The 22,320-nt window shown below is 42.1% G+C and overlaps 1 protein-coding gene across 2 annotated transcripts in view; it reads left to right on the top strand.

Moving 5' to 3' along the window:
• Positions 1-22,320, top strand: part of LOC128855915 (uncharacterized) — a 311,903-nt gene that overhangs the window by 225,714 nt on the left and 63,869 nt on the right. For both annotated transcript variants that reach the window (XM_054091156.1, XM_054091155.1), the window contains 3 exons: positions 1,015-1,414; positions 9,149-9,286; positions 11,137-11,396. In XM_054091156.1, the coding sequence (XP_053947131.1) occupies positions 1,015-1,414; positions 9,149-9,286; positions 11,137-11,396 (798 nt within the window). The remainder of the gene's footprint in view (positions 1-1,014; positions 1,415-9,148; positions 9,287-11,136; positions 11,397-22,320) is intronic.

Genomic DNA, 22,320 nt, shown 5'->3' with positions numbered 1-22,320 from the left:
CAAAGGCAAAGTGGAGAGTTCTGCATTTCGACAATTTGTTCAGCAACGATCCGAAGGGTGGAGTTTTGATCCATTCGCGATTTTTCAGGCCTAAATCCGGCTGGTTGTCTACGTAGATTAGGTTATACTGGCTGGCCAAAGGCACGCAGAGATCATTTTGGTCCATAGCCATACCAGATCAGAGTCCTGTTTAGCGAAAATATGCATCACTCAAGATGTGCGTACTGCTCGCGAATTTTAGGGAGTCGCTCGAGCTTCAATTCAGGGATAGATTCTAGCCTTTCAAGGCTGTAAGCACCCAGGTAGGATAGTCTAGTTTTCGGGAGTGCCGGACAGTAGCATAGAAGATGCTCCACGTAAAGTGCCATCAAGTTTTTCGCTGATGCGGTTAAGAATGGCTTTGCAGAGGACTTCGAGTGTTACGCATAACAACATAATCCCCTTCCAGTTACCACATTCAGAAGGCGCAACTTTCTTTGGGATTTTCACCAGTTTAGCGGTACTCTTTCCGTTTTTCAGATGCTTTAATCGCTTAAAAACCGTAAATTGACTAAATTAGATTAGTTTTAGAGAGGCATCGTTAAGCGTAAATGTTACCTAAACTTTGCAGCGACGATTCAGGAGCTGAAACATTAAATCGAAGTTGCCTTGGTGCGATAAGTGGCGAAACATGGGGCAAATTTACTGCAAATGGAATGATTTGACAAAATGGGCTACTGAACAGCCAGCTGTAGAAGCCATTTGACCCTCTATAAATGTACGACCATGTATTTTAAGCAACTACATTCATGTGGGAAAATATAAAATATTCGTATAGTGCAGTTCTCAAATGAGATTGATTCTGTTAAGCTTCGAATTTAAATTGGTTTTATACCTCCTTTGCTTCACTCACACTCTTATTGGTAATATTTGAAATGTTTTTTTTTACTGTTATTAAAGATTTGTTGCACCTCAACTTTCTCGGCATCATTCACTCACTCCAATCTCTTTCTCCTTCTCTCTGTCTCTTTACAGCCTTAAAAAGTTGCATAAAGTGCAACTACTTGCCTCCGAGGCGAACGTCTTCTATCATCCCAATCTGGAGCGCCAACTGCGCGCTGACTGCAGTGCCCGCTTGCGCGACTCTGTCATTGGCACCAGCCAATTTAGAGTTAATCAATATGATTTGAATTTTATGTGGCAACAAATGGAGGCGTACGCACAAAATGTAACCAACAACAATGCGAGTGATGCGGAACTGCCAAGCGGTGACGTTGGTGTGACGGAGCGAAGGGCGCAAGATATTGCAGGCGGTGCGGCACGTCTTAACGAGGATACAGCAACGAAAAATTATCGCTACTTCACAGCGCAATCGGGCGTGGATTTCAAGAGTAGCACACAGCTGATTTTCGATGTGCTAATGCAGATAATTGAGGTGAGTGAATAAAATAAGGAATCGACGTGCATAGAGGATGGTGATTATGATGGTTATGGTGAAATGGGCGAGGTAATATATATATTTACATATACAAATATAGAGTATTTGGTGTGTGCGTGGCATACAGATTTTGGGGAAAAGTTGCAAATTGCTTAGTGTAAGTTGTAACATGCAACTTGCGGCACTTCGTGCAACATGCAAAATCAATCAAAATTTCGCGCACACCAAATGAGAATTCCGAGCTGCCTTCTGTTGCTGATAGTCTTGTAGAAATTTATGACGGTACATGCAGCTGGCAGTGCCAAATGACAGAAACTGAAATTGAAATTCATTAAGCGTACGCCAACAGCGGTTTGAAGGACATTCGACTGGCTTATTGATGGTGTTAGTTAATTGGTAGGGTAGTTTGAGCGCTACTCCAATGACTGCAGTCACTTTAGTCAGCCTCGATTATTGCCAACTGTATGGCATGGAATGTGAATTGTCTCGAAGGGCGGCCCACGCCTGTATATAGTATGCACTTTGCATGCCACACGCGATTGTCAGCCATGCCACAATATCTAACTGCTGCGCTGCATTGCCAACTACTCGCGCACACACAACTTTTACATACCACATAATTTTTGACATCAATTCAGTTACTGCGGCGTGTAAAATTCGCCAGTTTGAAATAAACGAACATCAAGCGAACAGCGCGAAATTTAGTGAAACCCACAAGGCTATTACATAAATGTATGGTATAGGGTGGCCAAAGATGGATGATAGGAAAATAAATATCCTATATAAATAGGCAAATAGGTTTTTTAGATGCCTTTTATGGCTAAGACATAAAAAAAGATAAGGATAAGGATAAGGATACGGATACGGATACGGATACGGATACGGATAAGGATAAGGATAAGGATAAGGATAAGGATAAGGATAAGGATAAGGATAAGGATAAGGATAAGGATCAGGATAAGGATAAGGATAAGGATAAGGATAAGGATAAGGATAAAGATAAGGATAAGGATAAGGATAAGGATAAGGATAAGGATAAGGATAAGGATAAAGATAAAGATAAAGATAAAGATAAAGATAAGGATAAGGATAAGGATAAGGATAAGGATAAGGATAAGGATAGGATAAGGATAAGGATACGGATACGGATACGGATACGGATAAGAATAAGAATAAGAATAAGACTAGAATAAGAATAAGGATTAGGATTAGGATTAGGATTAGGATTAAGATTAAGATTAGGATAAGGATTAGGATAGGGATTAGGATTGAAAGAGAGCAGTATAGACATTGGGGCAAAACCGGGTATTGAGAGAGGAATAGATATAGAATTACAATGGAAATTCGTATTTGCCAAATTTGGGACCATGAGCGAGTTTAAATAAAACAACAACAGTATGACTTATCAAATTGATGTCAATATAAATCAAATCAAATCAATAACCACCTAAGTTGATTTAAGAAAGATTTGAGTTGTATGTGCTACCATATTCTACCAAAAAATCCCTATATTTGGGTCCTACCTCCCTAACTTAGAGCTCTTCTAAATTGGTTGGCTTAATAGGATAGAGTAAGATAGGATAAATAGCTGCCTTTGCGAGGGCCCTACTTGGACAACTAATTCAAACTTTATCCGTTTTTATGATACTAGGGAGAAGGAAGAGGGAAAAGAAGAAGGGGAAAACCAGTCAAGTGGAAGAAAAGGAAGAAGGAGTTTTGGATTAGTGGATGACGACCAACAGTAGCTTATTACTTTTGTATTAACCGCCTCAAGCTGCTGATGAAATTCACCAGGTGTGTGATATTTAGATTAACTTCAAACCTTGCGTCGCTTGTGTGACATATAGGACCATCTTGTTGGAACAACATATCGGATATCTGGGTGTGTCGAGCATTGGCACCAGAAAGTCGTTTTCATCATCCCTCGATATCTAGAACCATTGACGGTAATGGTGTCTTCTTCTCTGAGTCGAATGAAAGAGGATCAGATGATACCGCCATGTCATTAACTGCACCAAACAGTCGAATTTTTGTGGATGCATTCATGCTTAATCGAACATTTGTAGATTTGTTTCACACTTCTAATGGCAATTTTGCTTTTTGACAAAGCCGCTGATGGTCCTCATTAGAGAGGATGATTTTTCGAGCAAATTTTGGATCGCTAACTAACTTTCAGAACGCGGCGGTGCCTATAGTCGTCGGGCTCATTTTTATGTGGATCTAACTTTAGTAAGCCCAAGTCCAACCACAAAATAGCCGGGTTCACTCTCTGAAACATTTCGAGAGTTGAAATTTCTAGGTCATCTTCGTTACAGATCGCTACGGTGACAATGCTTGCTTCATTTCGCACCATTATCGGCCGCTTTAGTGGCTTTAGATCCAAAAGATTATATTTACGCTAAATTTTTTCCACCGTGCACAATTATCTGTGCATTGGTGCCAAGATGACGGCTGACCTGTGACGAAATTCATGTTGCGCATTTGCAACTGAGCCGGAATTTCGATATAAGTTGATATGCTCGGCAGGTGGAAACGACGCATGATGAAATGGCCAGCCTTACTGAATATTTTGAGAGCTGAATGCCATTGGTACCTTTGACAGCTGCTGAAACATAATAATCCGCAAAACTGTCATTGCTATCTGGGCACCCTTTACACACATACATATGCTTTCGAGTGCACCAAGTGCTGCGTGATAGCTTTTTATTACCATTGTCGTTGAGCCTAAAGATAGTGGCGGCGCTGGGTGCCGAAATCCTACTTTTTGGTGGCAAAGTTCTCGCTTCTGTCACATAAATTGAGTGGCATACATGCGCGCATCGCCGCTAAATGGTTGCTGTCAGATTTGCCCTTACTACGCTTTAGCGCCTGCTGCCCCTTCTGACCCTGCTCAAATCTCTAATGTAAGCTGCACCCGCACGCTCACGTACAAATGGATTTGGATAACACCCGGATACGTTTTTTTTGCAGAATTTATATGCGCCACATCCTTGCATCTACCTTTTTTTTATTTTTTTTCATTTTTGGTTTTAAGTCAAAGGCTGTAATTGAGAGTGAAATTTTAGTTCCTTTAAATACTTGAATTTCACAATTCTTATGTTTTTGAACCGGTAATTCGGTACTTCTAAGTATTTTTGGATTTACTTCGAAAAAGTTATGTTAGATTGACGTCGAAACGACTCAACATGCCAGAGCCCGTGAGCGACCGAGTTGGTGAAGTTGAGAATGTTGTGGAGGCTGTGGAAGAGAGAAGACCAACTCCTGCGAAGAGTTGCACTCAAAAGTTTTGCGAGTGGCTCTCCATATTCTCATTGAAGCTGAGATTTTATAGGGAAGGCGTTCAGCAGTAATCATTTTAAGTTATATCCACCTTCCCAACTAATGCAGTCTTCGGTAATGGGAAATGATAGGTATGTAGAAGTGACAGTCGGTCTTTAAACCAACTTTCTCAAGATGAGAGTTCCAACTGAACGTTTGGTCAAGGTTTATACCAAGATACCTCGCTTCTGTGGAGAGTTGAAGTGTCGATTCATATAGGGCAGAGCATTTAATGTTGATGTTTCTTTTTCTAGTGAACGACAGTAGCGCAGTTTTAGATGGGCTAGAGATAGAGAGCCCTCTGGACCATATTCCGTCAAGGGAGGAGTGGACGGGGGGCAACACCTGGGGCCAGGGCCTGGTTAACCTGTTCCCGGATGGCTCGAAGTTGGTTGGTAGGGTTGGAGGAGGAGTATTCTGTAAAGAGCTCGTCATCAAACTCAAATTCAGGTTACCGGATCACTGCAGTGTATTCCAAGCAGAGGTGGCCGCAATCAAAGAAGCAGCTGACTGGCTACTTACTTGCGTAATAACTGTTATGAAGGTAAATATGTACTCCGATAGCCAAGCGGCAATTAGGGCCCTGGGCTCTGTTATGACGCATTCGAAACTGGTCAGAGAATGCCATGTCTCTCTCTCGATTACACCAGAATTCTTCGACATAAGGATAATCTGGGTAATTAGTTATAGTTACATTGCCAGAAACTGCGAAGCCGACGATCTGCTCAGGCAAGGGTGTGGTGTAGTGTGTCTGCGAAAGGAGAGAATCGGGATCCCCTCGACAACCTGTGCTCTATTCCTGGAAGGATGTGCTTTGCACCAACTCAGCGAGCGCTGGGCAAGTACACGAACGTGTAAGGTTGCGGAATCCTTCTGGCCACGTTTGGATCGGAGGCGTTCGAGGAATATTCTGAAGATGACAAAATCTCGGCTCTCAAATTTTTTGGGCATCCCCCACTTCGAGTCCTTTTTGCTTTAGCTGTATAGAGGATGAGGTGGAATCATCTCAGCACCTACTCCTCTCGCGGAACTGAGATTTAAGCATCTTGGTTCTCACTTCTTTTCTGCGCCTGCTGACGAAGCAGGTCTTGATATAAAAAATTTAAAAGCTTCATCAGCAGCATAAAGAGGTTAACACAACCGCAAATTAGTCACCGTTCATAGTCCATAAATACTCAACCCTCCCCACCCCTGTCCTGTTCATCCTATCGTGTTTTCCTTCACCTCTTTTTTCCCCTCTTGCAATGAATGGTATCACAAAGAATCAATCAAACTTCTTTCGTCTAAGTGGGCCCACTCTCTGGGCAACCATTACAACCTAACCTAACCGGTGTACCAGCTGTTTATTATACGGTTAGATATAGTCTCCTCATGTCAGCGCACTATATATACTACCAGGTCATCAGCATAACCTTGCATGCAGAATCTTAGATTGTTCAGTTTATGGAGAAGCTCGTCTTTTACTAGTGCCCACAGAAGAGCAGAGAGTATTCCTCCTTGCGGGAATACTCTTGTGGCCTTGATAGACTTTATGCTTCCTCCTAATTCTGCACTGATCGTTCTGGATGCCAGAATTGATATCTATCTTATGATGGGTTTAGGTACGTCCTTTTGAGATAGAGCACTGTTGATTGCGTCATGGGATGTGTTATCGAACGAATGTAGATATAGCCCATTGTGCCCAATTTTCGTGAGATGCCTTATTTGCCAGCTTAAGGCCCTTCCTCTCAATAGAAGTTCTACCGACATTGGAGACTCATATAAAGCATGACCTCCAGAGAAATGAGTGTCCAGTAGAAGTTTACTGATTTGCTCTAAGTTTTTGGTGTAGCTACCATCTGGATGTTTCAGGGTGCATATGCCGTTTGAGTGATCTTTTAATGATGCTTGTCACAATGTTCTCTCCAAGAAGCCCTTTTAGATTCCCTCAATTCTTTGTTGAAGGTGGTTAAAGCGTAAGTACCCATAAGTAGTGAATATTATTGCAAAAATATATTTCTGACGCCCGTGAATAGGAAGCTCTCATGAGTACTGCTACACCGGCATAGCAGTATGCACAACTTGTAGCCTCACATCTACACCTACGTACCAAACCCCTCTCCACTATCTAAAACTCTCCCCGCGGAACTGTCCAAAAAGGAATTACCTCATGGGGCTGGTTAGCTCTCAGGCTTCTAGTTATTTCGTCTGCGAACCTCCGCGTGTCTTAGATCATTGTGGATATATTTTGGGTGCGCGCAGACTCGCTTCCAGTTATCACCCGATTTTAGTATAAAATCTATAAGATTTTCTCCGTTTAATATACCACAGGTTTCGGGAGCATAGTGTGGGCATTGAAACCAGACGTGCTCAGCGTCTTCTTCCGTCTCCGTGCAGATTGGGCAGTTTGGAGAATTGTCATGGTCGAATCTATGGAGGTATTTTCGAAATACTCCGTACCCTAAAAAAAATTGGGTTAGGTGGAAGTTTGTGTCCCCATGGCTCCTTTCTAAACACGTCGTAAGAATGGGTATTAGCCCATGCGTACGTCTACCTCTCGGTTATCTGTCCCACCGGTCTTGCCAGTGGGCGATCGAACGACGCCTTCTTCTGCAATCTTTTTACGATTTGCTCTACCGTCGTGCTCAGATAGCCTTATATACATTCTCTGCATTTATTTGGCCAAAATGTCTACGGGGACTGGTCCTGCCATAACGAAGGAAGCACCGTCCGAAATTGTACGGAAGCCGCAGATAGTCCGCAAAGCGCTTAGCCGATAAATGGCTGTCAGGTTTTTGTGAAGCTATTTAAGTTCAGTTCAGATCGGTGCGGCATACAAAAGAACCGAACTGACTACCCTGCTATATATGTTGTATTCTTTTGCTGTGGCTTGGTCCACCATTGTTTGGCATTATTCGCGACAGACAGGACTGCACAATAGCGGCGGTTGAACTAATAGTTACAGTCCCAACATTTACATTTATAGCTTACACTATCTTTCTGCTGCTTATTAGGACTAAATCGGTCTTATGCTCAGCTAATTCCAGCTTCATAGACCTTAGCCAAGTTTTGATCCCGCTTACTGATTCGCTGGCGATCCTCTCAATTTCGTAAATATGTTTTGCTACCATTACCACCGCGATGCCATTCGCGAATCCAATGACTTTACCTAGTTCTAGGGGGCATATCCTGTCTTAGAACCCTGCCATACATTAGGTTCCATAGCAGTGGGCCCAGAACTGATCCTTGAGGAACCCCTGCTGACACAAAATTAAAATTTGTTAATGAGTATTTGAGCCGATTTGAGTAGATTTGTATTTCTAAGAATTTAACATTTTCGACGCTGGTAGTTGTGGCTGCTACACTATGTTATTTGGCCACAGAAATATCCTTTCGATTTAGTAGTCTTTATTTAAGAAATTACCCAGTTGTGTCGCTGAAATGTGCGTTGGATATATAGGGTGGGCCAAGTAAAATTTGCTTTTTGAATCGCCTATAAAAAAAAAACTAATCAATATTTTTTCAAACTTTTTTTTTTGAAGACTGAACATTGTCATTTATGAATGAAAAATAATATCGTTCTAATGACTGCCACGACTGGCTTTACAGTAGGCCATTCGATCAACCCAATTTTTAAGCACATTTTCGATTGTTTGGGCTCCAATTTCATGAATGGCAACTTCGATTTCCTGTTTTAAAGCATCAATCGTCTCTGGATGGTTCGCATAGCAGTTGTCCTTAACGGCTCCCTACAAAAAATAGTCCAACGGGCTTAAATCACAGCTCCGAGGCGGCCAATTGATATCGGAATTTCGGCTGATTATTCGGTTTTCAAAAACGGTAGCCAAAAGTTCGAGTGTAACTTTGGCAGTGTGACAAGTTGCACCGTCCTGTTGAAACCAAATGTCGTCCATGTCATCCTCTTCCATTTTTGGAAACAAAAACTCGTTGAGCATGTCACGGTAACGCTCGCCTTTTACTGTAACCGCAGCTCCTCGCTCATTTTCGAAAAAAATGGCCCGATGATGCCGCCAGACCAAAAACCGCACCTAACCTAACAGTGACTCGTTGTGGATGCATTTACTTCTCTACAGTAACGTGTGGATTTTCTGAGGCCCAAATCCGACAATTTTGCTTATTGACGTAGCCACCGATGTGAAAATCAGAAAAGAAGAAGAAGGCTGACCACTTTGGAAATAAGTTTTCAATATTTCCCAATTTTGTTCAAGCGTATAGCGTCCCATTTCGTAAATGTCAAACCTTTAAGTAAATTATGAACACATTTGACATGTCATTTGTGTTACCATTCTCAAAAAATAGGTGGTTCAAAAAGCAAACGCTATATGGCCCACCCTGTATGTAGAATGTACGATTTTACCACAATAAAGTGAAACAATTTTTATCAATGCATTTATTTTTTTATTTTTCTTACAGCACAATCACATTTTGGTTCTACCAAATCTGGTGAAGTTCACTGAAATATGCGAAAGTCGTGATCAAATCAAATGGATTAAGGAGAAAGCTTTAAAATTGCAAGAGACAATACCAATGGACGACACAATTTCACATCAGGTAAAGTACAATGACAAAACGTTGCCATCATCAGCTTTCTGCTCAGCTCATGAAGATTTCTGATTAAAGTTGCTCATTTGTGAGCAGTGTTGTTGTAAACAATTCGAGAGATTTTTTGCAATTTTTGTTTTTTTTTTTTGCTTCTGTTTTTCTACTTTCAGTTATTTGTGTTTTCTGTTGTAGTCGGCAGTGGTTTTTTTTTTGTTTTTCATTGTTTGTGCTTTGCCGATTTCTTCCATTCACAGCCACTTACCAATTGTTGTTTGTGCAAATTGTTTGGCTATATGTAATCCATATACACATGCATGGGTGTCTGTATGTATGTATGTATGTATGTATGTGCGTATGTGTCCAGCCATGCTGCAACATGTAACTTGCAACTCGGTACTTAGCACTTTCGATGCAGCAAGACGTGTCCAATTGCATGTGCCACATATTATATTACCTATTTATATTTATATATGTATGTGTACTTGTGTGCTCATCGATGGGCGCGCACGTGTGTATGTGTGTGTGTGTTTGTTTGCAACTCTGCCAATTGAACTTAAATGAATTTGTTACGTTGATTCTCGTACTGACCGTTGGATAGTCATTTGCACTCTTTTTGCTACTCAAGTAACTTAACGATATTTTTGCCCTTAGAATTCGCTATAAGTATATGTGTACAGTTGCGGTCAAAATATTAGTAGTGCTAATGTCGCAAATGGTTGGTTCGTTGGTTAGAGTGATCCAGAATCTAACTGTGCCCCACACGTAATAATCAAGAGGATTGCAGTCTGGGTTTGAAGGTGGCCAAAAATCTGGTGACCAGTGGTAGGGTAGGTTGTTCTGGAGCCAAGCCTGAGTCTTCTTTGCCTTGTGAGCAGGTGCGGAGTCCTGCTGAAGCACATATTATCTTCTAGCAGCCACGCGATCCCTCCAGGGTTGCGTTTTTTTGTAGCCAAACCACTCAATTATCTCTTTAGGGCTTTTTCCGGCGAGAAGTGACTCTAGTATCGCAGCTCTTCTGTCCTGCTCTCGACTCATTGTTTCACTAGCACTTACTCCGGCACTCCAATGTCAATCAGGAAACAATACACTAAAAATATGTCCCTTTATCAGCGGTTTTAGACTTAACGCTACTGCTCCCGAGCTTTCGAAATGTTTTCCGGATTTACCTCGACGGCTCTGTATACTGACCTTCGTAACTCGATTTTCGATGTGCTTAATGCATTAAAATAAAATCAACAAAAATATTTAAAATAAATAAAATCTCACTTCTTCTTCTTCGTTTCTTCACTATTATTATTTTGACCGCCGCTGTATGTATGCATGTATGTGTGGCTACACACAAATTTGCTTGGCTTGCTTTCTTTTTTTGCCTGTTGTCTTATTAGCACATTCGTGTGTCCCTCCCTCCGCCTATCCGTACTTTGTAATGATTCTGTTCGTCTGGCTATTTGTGTGTTTGTCTCTCAGTTTATGTGCTTGTGTGTTGGTCTGTCTGTCTGCCTGCTTGTCCACCTTGTTCAAGTACTTGTAGATTTCGTCGTCTAGTACCGCCTTGTTTTCCCAAGTAATACCGTTACACTTTGCGGCGATTGCATTTATCTTAGCTTACAAGCACACGTAAACGCATTTAAATGTATATGTGTCTGTGTCTGTGTGTGTGTTTGAGTGTGATTTCGGCATTACCTTCATTCTCGTATAAGCCACACTTTTACACATTGCAGACTTTTTCTGTTTTTCTTTTTTTAAGGCACCTTCTTATTTTGTTCGTTTAGTTCTTTAAATTTTTCTCGCTCGCTTGTTTTTTGTGTTGTTTCTTGTTCCAGTTAATTTTCTGATTTTTTTCGATCTCTCCTTTGCAGCACTTAATCTACTTACTGTGCAAAACGCAAGCAATGCTGATACCAACAATCGGTGAATTGCAACAATTGTGCCAGCTCATTGGCAATTATTTGAAGAGTTCTCACATCTTCATACGAAATGCAACACTGGCTGGCCTACTCTGTCTGCTCGAATGCTGCTCGAAGACCAACACCAGCATTGGCAAGTTGAGTGAAGAGTTGGCTTTGCTGCGCGAGCTGATTGTGAGCTACATCAATCGACATGGGATTATCGATGTGAGGTGAGTAACATTCATTTGTGCATATGGGTGTGGGTGTGGGTGTGAGTGGGAGAGTGCACGAGACGTTGACGCTGCTATCTGTAAATGTTTAAAGAGTAGTTTTAGCTTTGGGTAAACCAACAAAAGTACGAAAGAAATCAGATTAAAGCCAATGAAGTTAGTCTGAACTCAGAAAGCTGATAATATTTTCAACGTTCGTGCATCTGTGTGTGTGTGGATGCGATTGGCTAATTGCCACGATTGCATTGACTTAGCAACGAATTACATGGTATGATAGATAGATTAGTTCATTGACATGCTTTTGAGGATTTGTACTTTTAAATAATTTCTAACATTCATAATTTATTGCCACATCAACGGATCAGCCAATCTTATCCGAGAGAATAAATTTGTAATTTGATGAAATACTAAATATTGGCTTATTTTCACTAGTAACTACTTGATTACTAGCTTTGCTTTTTTGTGTCGGGATAACTAGTAAGTACACTACGCGGACAACTTTAAATCCATACTCTAGGGTTCCATTTTTCATTTTCTTCAACTCTATCCGACCTCCGAAGAAATCTAAGTGGATCTTGTGGTGCCAACGAGCTAAGTTGGTCGCTTCTAAACACATCAGTGCCAAAGACCTTAAGTCTGATCAAATCGAAGGCCGGGCAGACGTTCTCTCCTCTTCTTCTCCACATGCTGGGCAGAGATGCCTACCTTTTCCATGTGATTCGCCCATAGATAATGGCTCGTCATCAGTCCAACCAGCTGCTTATAGTCCCTTCTGCTTAATATCGGGAGAATCTGCGACAGCCGGTCGGACTTGACAGGTAACATCAGTTTTACCCATCTGCAGTCTCTTTCAGCCTGCTGTCTAAAGCCAGGAGCGCAGGCGAACCAAGACCACTTGGCAGACCAAAAGTAATTTGACTGCATAACCTCACCGAGGACCTGAAAAAATTAGGCTGGAAAAGCTGGAAATCTCTAGCGCTGTATCGTGTTGAATGGAGAACGATAGCTGAGGCAGCTAAAGCCTACCCCGGGCTGTTATGCTAAGAGATGATGATAATGATTGCATGCGCGATTATTACATTTTCAAGCATTTGCTAATTTCCTATTGGTATAAATCTGACCTCAAGAGGGGCTTGTGAAAAGGAGCCGGCCGAGGTATTTACCAATAAAGATGAAGACGTTTGATTGACGGTACATCCGGGCTACTTTACTGGGGCGGTAGCCCTTGTTCGGGAAAAACCTGAGTCATTTCGCTAACGTAAAACCGGCTGCACCAAAGTAAACGACTACCTCGCCTGCCTTTCTCGCTTCTTCACTGCGAAGAACCTACAACTTCCCCCCACGAAGTCCAGGGTCGCCGTGGACGTGGACAAAGGAGGTCAAACTACAACTTAAAGTAATTGACGCGTACACCCGTTTTGGGTATTTGGCCGAGCTCCTCCTCCTATTTGTGGCGTGCGTCTTGATGTTGTTCCAGAAATAGATGGACCTACAGTTTCAAGTCCACTCTGAACGGCAGATATTTTTATGAGGAGCTCTTTCATGGCAGAAATACACTCGGAGGTTTGCCATTGCCTGCCGAGGGGCGACCGCTATTAGAAAAAACTATTTCTTAATTTTTGGCGACACACCAATACCGACTGTTAATAACCTCAAAATTTTTGGGAGTGTATACAACCGCTATTGCCACTAAAGTCCAAAATCGCAACAAGGTCCTCAAATCGCTTGCCGGCAGCACTTAGGGCAAAGACAAACAAATGCTGTTGGCGAGATTTAAGGCAATTGGCTGGCCGATTCTGAACTATGCTGCGCTTGTCTGGTTGCTTGAAACCAGTGATTCGCTGTGGACGAAGCTACAGACTTGTCGAAATACTGCCATTAGGACTGTGACAGGATGTATTTTGATGTCCCCACTTCATCATCTATACGACGAGGCGCATTTGCTCTCTGTAAATGAGCATAATAAACTGTTGAGCTCAACTCACCTGCTTGAGCCTGAGGCGCCCCCAGGCACGTCAGGACGCACCTCCTTAATTACGCGGACGAGATCCAGGACAAAACAGACCGACAAATACTGGACCGGACAGCGTACAGACAGACAATTAACGACATTCATCGGGGGGCTCTTACCACCTTCTTAAGCAGCCGACCCCCGAATGCCGTCATCAGAGTCTAATCACCACCCATTGTAGACGAAGAGCTCCAACTTCCTCGAGAACTCCGCGTAACCTTAGCACAATTACGTTCTGGATACTGTAGCAGGTTAAGCTCCAGAATCGACCCCGACGTACTAAACATATGTCCAGCATCTGAAGACAACCTGCTCGACACTAACCACCTTTTCACATGCCCCAACAAACCTACTCATCTAACACCCCTCTCCCTCTAAACCCAACCTGTCGAAACAACAAGTTTGCTGGGCCTACCGTTAGATGAGCTACAGGAAGGCGACCGGTGATTTCACATTTAATTGCTTTGAATTGTAATAAACTGAATCCTATTCCTCTTAACCCACAAAAGAGTTCAAATGAATGCACATTTAAATTAACAAATCGTAACTAAATTCATGCATATGTGCGAGGGATGCAATTTTTTCGTATTTATGGTCCCGGGATTTTCGAAATTAGTCTCGAAATCTAGATATGCATTATTTTGCAACAACTTAACTCGATAAATTTTTTATCAACATTGCACCAGAAGCCTCCTCCTATACCATAAATAAATATAAGTGGGTTTTAATCCTTTGCCTTAAAACAACGTAAGGGAGTTATGATCCTACTGCCGTGCGTAAATGAAGAACCTCATATCGGACACGCAATGAGTTTTTATAGGCAAAAGTGAAAGACACGTACGTGATGCCTTGTTCTAGTCAAAAATGAGAACTTCGTATCAGATAAGAGATTGTTTTTATGCACGAGAAGTGGCGCACACAATCGTCGCTCGATTCATAAGGCAAGGGGTTAAATTTTAGTTTTTTCTAATTTAAAGTGAAATTTCAAAATAAAAACCAATAGAACTTGTGCGTTTAGAAATCTGATGAAGTCACTTCAGATATATCGAATAAAGTTCGTCTGCTGGTAAAGAAATTGCCTTCTGTACATCGGTTGACATTACTTTTGATAATGCTTCTTTCTGCTCTATAGAGGCTCTTGATCTGAGGAAGGAAATAGATAGAGAGAGTAATCAGAACGCTGGCTCTCAACAAGCTGAAGAATAGGGCAACAATCTTTGAAACTCGGCCGAAAAGATTATGTGTCAGGTCAATCAAAGAATGTTGCCAAGGAGGTGTAGCCCATCGCATGCAACTAGCTCTCGACAAGAGGAAGGACTCTCGACAAATCCGAACAAAGCATGTGCGGTACCCTTCACTCGAAGAAGGAAGCTAGGTTTAGGGACGCAAACCTAACTCTATACGTTGATATGAAATATCTGGAGGTAATCTTGATAAGTGCCATCCTCGTGACACTGAGAAAACCGCACTGAGAAAACTACCAGATAGCATACGAGGATGGCATTTGACTGGAACCCGCAAGGGAGCAGAGGTCGCGGTCGACCAAAAAAACACTTGGAGAAGGTCGATGTTGCGGCCATATGCTCCCGAGAGGAGTGAACAAGGAAAAAATAAAATAAAAATTGAATAGAAGGATAGATCTTTCAGATCACAGTGCTGAATTCGGTCATAATTGGATGCAATGCGAACACCATCACACAGAGGCTACAATCCTTCGTCATCAAACGCCTCCGCCTCATCTGTGGAATATTCTGGGCAAACGCCATCAGTAACGATGCACTGTGGAGCTTAACGAACGAGGAACCCATCCTTAGGCAAATCAAACACCATAAATTGGCGATGGATAGGTCAAACTTTGAGTAAACCACCAGATAGCATCACGAGAATGGAACTGGACTAGAACCCGCAAGAGAGCAGAGGTCGCGGTCGATCAAAAAACACTTGATGAAGGTCGATGTTGCGCAAACTAGCAGATGCACGCGAACTAGCGACATCTCATGGGACGGTGCAAAAGCAACAGCACACATCCGGTTACCAAGAAGAGTTAACAAGGAAAACAAAAAACAAAAAAAAAATCTTTGGCAAAATCTTGACCTGGAAAAATCATATATCGTACATCACAAATAAAACTTTGAGATCATCATGGATGTGCCAAGGGTTTACGGTAAGACATGGGGTCTGCGGCCAAAGATGATGGCATAGTCTTAAACGACAATAATAGTACCAATGATCTCCTACGACTCTTTGGTATGGTGGCTAAAAGTAGACCGAATTAAGACTCAGATGACACTTAACAATGTGCACAGAATAGCCTCACAATGGCTTTAGGAATGGTCACTGGACCCATACCACTCTACCCTGTGGCCAAGCGGTCGGCAGATAGTGCAGTCCTAAGGCTTCCTAATCTATTTCATCTTACAGAAGACAAGCTTACATGACATGTAAAAATTCTAGGTTCAGTCCTGAACTCTCAGTGCTTGACGGTCGAAGGCAAGATGGAAAGAATTTCAAGGTGCTCATCAGTGATCATTAAGCATGGAAAAATAATGAAATATCTTTGAAAAAGCCCGGACCACATTTCAAAAAGGCAATTGTAATGGGAAAAATGACTTCAATTTTTTACGTGGAGGTCCACGCCCTAGAGCTATGTGCAAGCGAATGTCTTCGTAGAGGCACGAGGGGTGTCAATATCCGCATTCTCTCTGAAAGTCAAGCAGCTTCGCTAAAATCGCTTCCCATTTCAATCAAGGTTCGTCTGAGGATGTTTTAAAATTCTCGAAACTCTAGATCAAGAAACTTTGTCACTCGAATGTAGGTACAGGGACATGAGGAACACGAAGGGAATGAAATTGTGGCCTCTTTAGCGAACAAGTGTGCAAATACTCCCTTCATTGGTCCTGAACCTTTCTGCAGTTTTCATCAGCTTCAAAAGTGCTCGTTTACGTTAGCGGGAACAACGACGCATAATCGAGTACTGGAGAGCCCAAACGGACATGCGGCAATCGAAAAGACTCATAGATCCAGAAGGGATAAAGGCAGAAACAATCCTTAACCTAAGCAGAAAGGACATACAACTTTAAACTGAACTACGAATAGGACACTGTAAACTTAATTAGCACAGGAAAAAAATGGTGTGGCACAAACAGATTCTTAAAGACTCGGTAAAGAGACACATGAAACCATACAACTTGTTCTATGCGACTGTCCAGCAGTAGCACGACGCAGACTAAATCACCTGGGAAACGAGGCCGAATATATAGGCAAATAATCCCGAAATTCTCGGGACCAAATTGCCATCCGCACTGTGTACTTACTCACCCACCACAATGTCAAGTACCATCAATTAATAAAAAATACTTCAAAATATATGTCCATAGCATTGCATACGCACAGGCGCCTGACCACTGCAATCAATATACCTGCTCAAGCACGTCTGCTATTGCTATTGTTTTGTTGTGGTTAGTTATTGTTTTCTCAATCATAAAGTTTTATCGATCGCCTATGTGACTTGTCTTGTTATCGTCTGACCGGATTTTTTTAATTTTTTTTGCTCCGTTGAGTCTCACAGCTGCCTTGTGGTCACAACAGCAGCAACTGTGGAATCAATAGCAAATGCAAAAGTTTGAAGATGACAAAAACAAAGAGAGCGAAAAAGCAACTATTCCATTAGCAAGCACTAGGGAGTGAGTGTATTTGTTTATATGTACCGGGTGGTTCAAGTAAAAGAATGCTTTTGAATTACAGTGGCGTGTAATCATTTAAAAATTATTTTTTTTTGGGTTTTGAGAAGATATTATTGATTTTCAATCCTATACTTTGAAGTCTCTAAACTGTGGGTAATTATTGGAAAATTCCAAAAATATTCGAAAATTAGTAAATTAGTCGTACGAACGCACTTGCAACACTGTGCTATGTCTCCTGTCTCCTGGCGCGATGTCAACCACACCATCGAAAGCTTATATGCGACATTAAACTTCCTGCCGGTAGATATGCAGGCAAAATATATCGCGTGTAGTGTGGCGATAAGGCTGAACACTCTAAGTAAGTGTTCAAATAAGAGCTACAGTCATGGCAAAATCCTGGCTGGCACTTCGGAGACTCCGGGATTGGTGGACTATGCACTCCCACCTACACTCGCTATTAGAACATTCACGACCCTCCTACCCTCAAGGGAAGAGTGGGGACGGGTCGATATAAGACAGACCAAGTCTATTCATGTATACACAGATGGCTCAAAGCTCGGGGGCAGGGTGGGCAGAGGTGTATACTCCGAGCATCTGGGGATCTCTTTCAGTTTTCCGCTCCCCGACTACTGTAGTGTCTTTCAGCCTGAACTGATGGCAATAATGAAAGCCGCGATACAGGCACAGTGTGATGCGATATCTGGAAATGATATCTACCTTTTCACTGACAGCCAGGCGGCGATAAAATCCCTCACAAAGCAGTCGACAACCTCCAAGGTAGCCATGAAATGCCACACATCTCTTAACGAGATGGCTCATTTCATCTAAGGTTAACATGGGTTCCTTGCCATCGCGACATTGAGGGTAATTGCCGAACCGGTGAACTAGCGAGACTCGGCACCAAATTGGCCGATGAGTACACAGACAATGATATAGATAAACCCTTACAAACATGTAAGCTACTCATCCTTGAAGAAATCGTTAGGAAAGCAAACGAAAAATGGCGTAATGAAGCCACCTGCGAAATCGCACGTCAACTGTGGCCGACTATCAATGCTAAACGCACAGAATCTCTGCTAAGGCAAAATAAGCACAGCCTTGGCACACTGATTTCAGTCATAACGGGATATTGTCTAATATGTTGCACATTCATCCTTTCAGCACATGACTTCTGAAGAAGTTGTCTTGATGAGGAAGAGGAAGGGACAATCTTGCACCTTCTGTGCCATTTTCCTGCTCTATCTAGACGCAGATTTACTATTCTAAGCAGACATTTTTTTAATAAATTGGAAGATCTCAGTTCTGCAGAAATAGGGGATATTCTAAAATTTTTGAAAAGCACACACTGGTTTTAGGAGAAATATGGAAAGCTCCTCATGCGGCAACACATTGGGATATATGAGCCTGAGTTCGTCCCACAGGACAACCGATTCAACCTTACCAAATTTGTGCAAGCAGAGGATGCTTGGCTTCCCTCATTGTAATGTGCCGAAAATGTAGTGATAGCGTGGAACTTCGTTTTCAATAACTCCACAAATATCTCAAAGTGTTCGCTTACAAATTACAGTTCGCTCATTGGTTGAATCATTAATTAATTATCCTTTTCCAGTTTGGACAGCGCAGCAGAGCTACATCGCATTTAACTGAAAAATACTCTTTTAAGGCGAGCCAGAATTTCATCTCCTCTACATAAAAAAAACTTTTAAAACTCGAAAACCTTTGATATGAATAATGAGCACCCAATGCTTCCATAGATATTGACTGCTTCTTGTGACTTTCGAAGTGACGGTTTGATTCGCTGCGAACATCTTTTAATTCAGCGGTGAGTTCTACAGAGCCATGAAAAGCTGAAATTAAATATATGAACTTTTACGTTATTTGGCCTCATTAGAATGGGTCACATACAGCGCATACAGCGTTTCTTTCTCATGCTAAGTTAGACATACCAAGTGAAGCCAATTTCCTAGTCTTTCTCCACCGGATCTGTCCAACACAGAGGAGATTTTCCTCTTCTACCTCCAGCTGGCACCGCATCGAATACTTCCAGAGCCGGAGCGTTCGCATCCATTCGGACGACATGACCCAGCCAACGTAGCCGCTTGATCTTTATTCGCTGCGCTATGTTTATGTCGTCGTGAAGCTAATATAGCTCATCGTTCCATCGCCTGCGATACTCGCCGTAGACCAACGTGCAAAGGTGCAAAAATTTTTCGCATAATCTTTGTCTGAAACACTCTAAGCGACGCTTCATCGGATGTTGTCATCGTCCACGATTCTGCGCCATACGTCAGGACGGGTATGATGGGAGCCTTGTAGAAGTACGCAGTACGTTTTTTCGTCTAGAGAAGACTTTAGTACTCAATTGTCTACTTAGTCCAAAGTAGCACCTGTTGGCAAGAGAGATTCTACGTTGGATTTCTAGGCTGACATTGTTATCGGTGTTAATACTGGTTCTTAAAACGAGGGAGCTTTAGCGCACTAAATTCAGTAATTGTGTTATCACCCATCTTGGCGATGTACATTTTCGGAGCCTCGTTGGTTGACCCCGTTAGACTCTTCTGTCAATGCCATGCATATAATATGTAAACGAGTCAATTCGCACAACGTAAACGATGACAGGAGCAGTGCGGGCGTCGAAGGTGCGATCGTCAGTCCTGGGCGACGGAATGGTCGTAACACCACCCGACTTTGAAGAGGTTCGAAAAGCCATATCGCGGCTAAAAACAACAAATGCGCAGGAACCGACCGACTACTGACCGAGCTATTCTAAGCTGGAGGCGAAGAGCAAACACCCCGCATGCACTAGCTACTCTGTAAACTATGGTCGGATGAAAGCATGCCGAACGACTGGAACCAAAGCGTGCTCTGCCCGATTCTCAAGAAGGGTGATCCTACAAAAGTGCTGTAATTACTGTGGGATTAATTTTATTAACGTCGCGTACAAGGTTTTATCGAGCGTATTATGTGAGAGACTGAATCCCATTGACAAAGAACTGATTGGACCGTATCAGTGCGGCTGAAGTCTACTACCTGGCACGTCTACTATTGACCAGATCTTCACGATATGTTCTTGTCCATTTCAAAGTTGCTTTCGATAGCACAAACAGGAACTACCTGTACGGCTGTGTAAAATGACGTTGAGCGTTACGGTAAGCTCTGTCAGGATCGAAAATGACCTCTCTAAGCCATTCGATAAGAAGCTTAGCTTCGTGCTGCTAAGTTGAAGCGCTTTGGCACGATATTGTCGGCCTCAACAACCGGGCGATTTGTTTAGCGTACTCCAGTCTGGAGAAGAAAGCAGAAAAAGTTGATCTTGCGGTAAAACAAAGTACCTGCTGTCAGCATGCAACGAGTCCTCGCTTCGTGGACAATTCGTCATTGTTGGCAACCGCGAATTCGAAGTGGTGAAGAACTTTGTTGATCTGAGTACCAGTGTTAACAGCCAGAGGTTAAACGTCAGGCTAGGGATTAAACGAAGGATAACTCTTACCTAAAAATGTTACTTTCGACTAAGTAGGCGATTTAGAAATAGATCCCCCTCTCGGAAAACGAAAAGAAAAAACGCTGTACAAAAGCCTAATCATCGCCGTCCCTGTATACAACCTTGGACGATGACGACAACTGGTGGGAGCGCAATTGGTGTCTTTAAGAGAAAAATGCTCCGAAAAATCTTTGGTCCTTTTCGCGTAGGCGAGAATTAGTTCCGTATTCGACGGAACAGCGAGCTGTATGAGCTGTACTGAGATATGGACATAGTGAAGCGTATTGAAGTACAGCGGCTTCGCTGGCTTGGCCATGTCTCGAGAATGAACGAAGGTGCTCCGGTATGGCAGTTTTTCAAGAGGGAACTAATGGACGACGGGAAAGAAGAAGACCTAATTTGCGTTGTGGAGACCAAGTGAAAATTGTAAAAACAGGTGCGACTTTCGAATGTTGAATTCTGAGCATTTTTTGGTCCTCAGTTTACTTGTGGGGAATGAAACGCGCACAGACGTTTCGCAAGCCCAAATTATCTGCTAAAATACGATAAATCGATGTTTTGGAGACATTCAACTCCGATTCCATAAATTTCAACTATGATTTCGGTTCAGTTTTGATAAGTTTACGAACAATTTCGATGGAGCTTTCGGTGATTACTGACTTTGGGCGGCTCGTATGTTCATTGTCATTTATGTCACGACCATCTCTGAAACGTGTAAACCACTCAAGAACTCTGGCACGAGATAGACAATCATCGCCATAAACTTTTTTTTATCAATTCAAATATTTCGGTTTAAAATGTTCCGATTTTAAAACAAAAATTTGCTATTAGCTCTTTGTTCGAAACTCATTTTTGTACCGATGACACAAACATACCGACACTTTAGACCCAATAACTTCGCTTCCACTGAACCGAATGTCACCAAGCTTTCACTGGAAGTCAGCTGGGGATGTAACTTCCAACGCACTAACTCATTAAAAAGACAATGCCATTAAAAATATTTTTATGACGCCAGTCTTGTTTATGTTGGACTTCACCTTGCATGTAAATGATGCTTCAGATGAGGTGAGTCATTCGTGACAGAAATCCGGAAACTTTGACATGTTTTTGTCGTATTGTGTTGATCGAATGCATGACGGAGAAAGTGGCGGAAGTCACTTGAATGAAATCTGGTTGCATAATTTGATTGCTTGTTATCTCCAATAGGCCTTTTTGGTATGCCAAAGTAACTGAGTGTACTTCAATTCATTTAATTTAAAAAAATATACTTGTATTTGAGTCACCCGGTATGTAGAGTTGGGTGTCAGTGCAGCACTTTAATGCTTGGTGTTGTGGTTTACTGAAGCTTTTCAAGGACTTTTTGCTGCAACCACAATATCGATGACTTCTACAAGCGCAAAAAGTGTTGAGAGTCGGATTTTCTAATTTCAAATATGTTTTCTCTTTTTTAAACTGTAAAAATTTGTGCTTTAAATTCGAAACCAGTGTGTCAGAACAGCAAACAGATGCAAAATAAATAATCATTCGTGTATGGATGTGCACGTATTTGGTGCATGTCCAGTTATTTTGTGTATGCCACAACTGTGTATGTATGTTTGATTGTATGCACGTGTCAACTTTTCTTGTTAAACTTTATTTTATTCCTCCTTTTATCGATTCTCTTTGTGCTGAGCAATCGCAATTGCAGTAGGTGAAGTTTTCGATGAAAGCATTCTGTGTTAAGTGCTCATCGCTCATGCTAAATGTAGG

The sequence above is a fragment of the Anastrepha ludens genome, chromosome 2 (assembly GCF_028408465.1).
Source record: "Anastrepha ludens isolate Willacy chromosome 2, idAnaLude1.1, whole genome shotgun sequence".
Lineage (NCBI taxonomy): Eukaryota > Metazoa > Arthropoda > Insecta > Diptera > Tephritidae > Anastrepha > Anastrepha ludens.
Note: the sequence above shows the minus strand (reverse complement) of the source record. Positions and strands in the feature narration are given on the sequence as shown.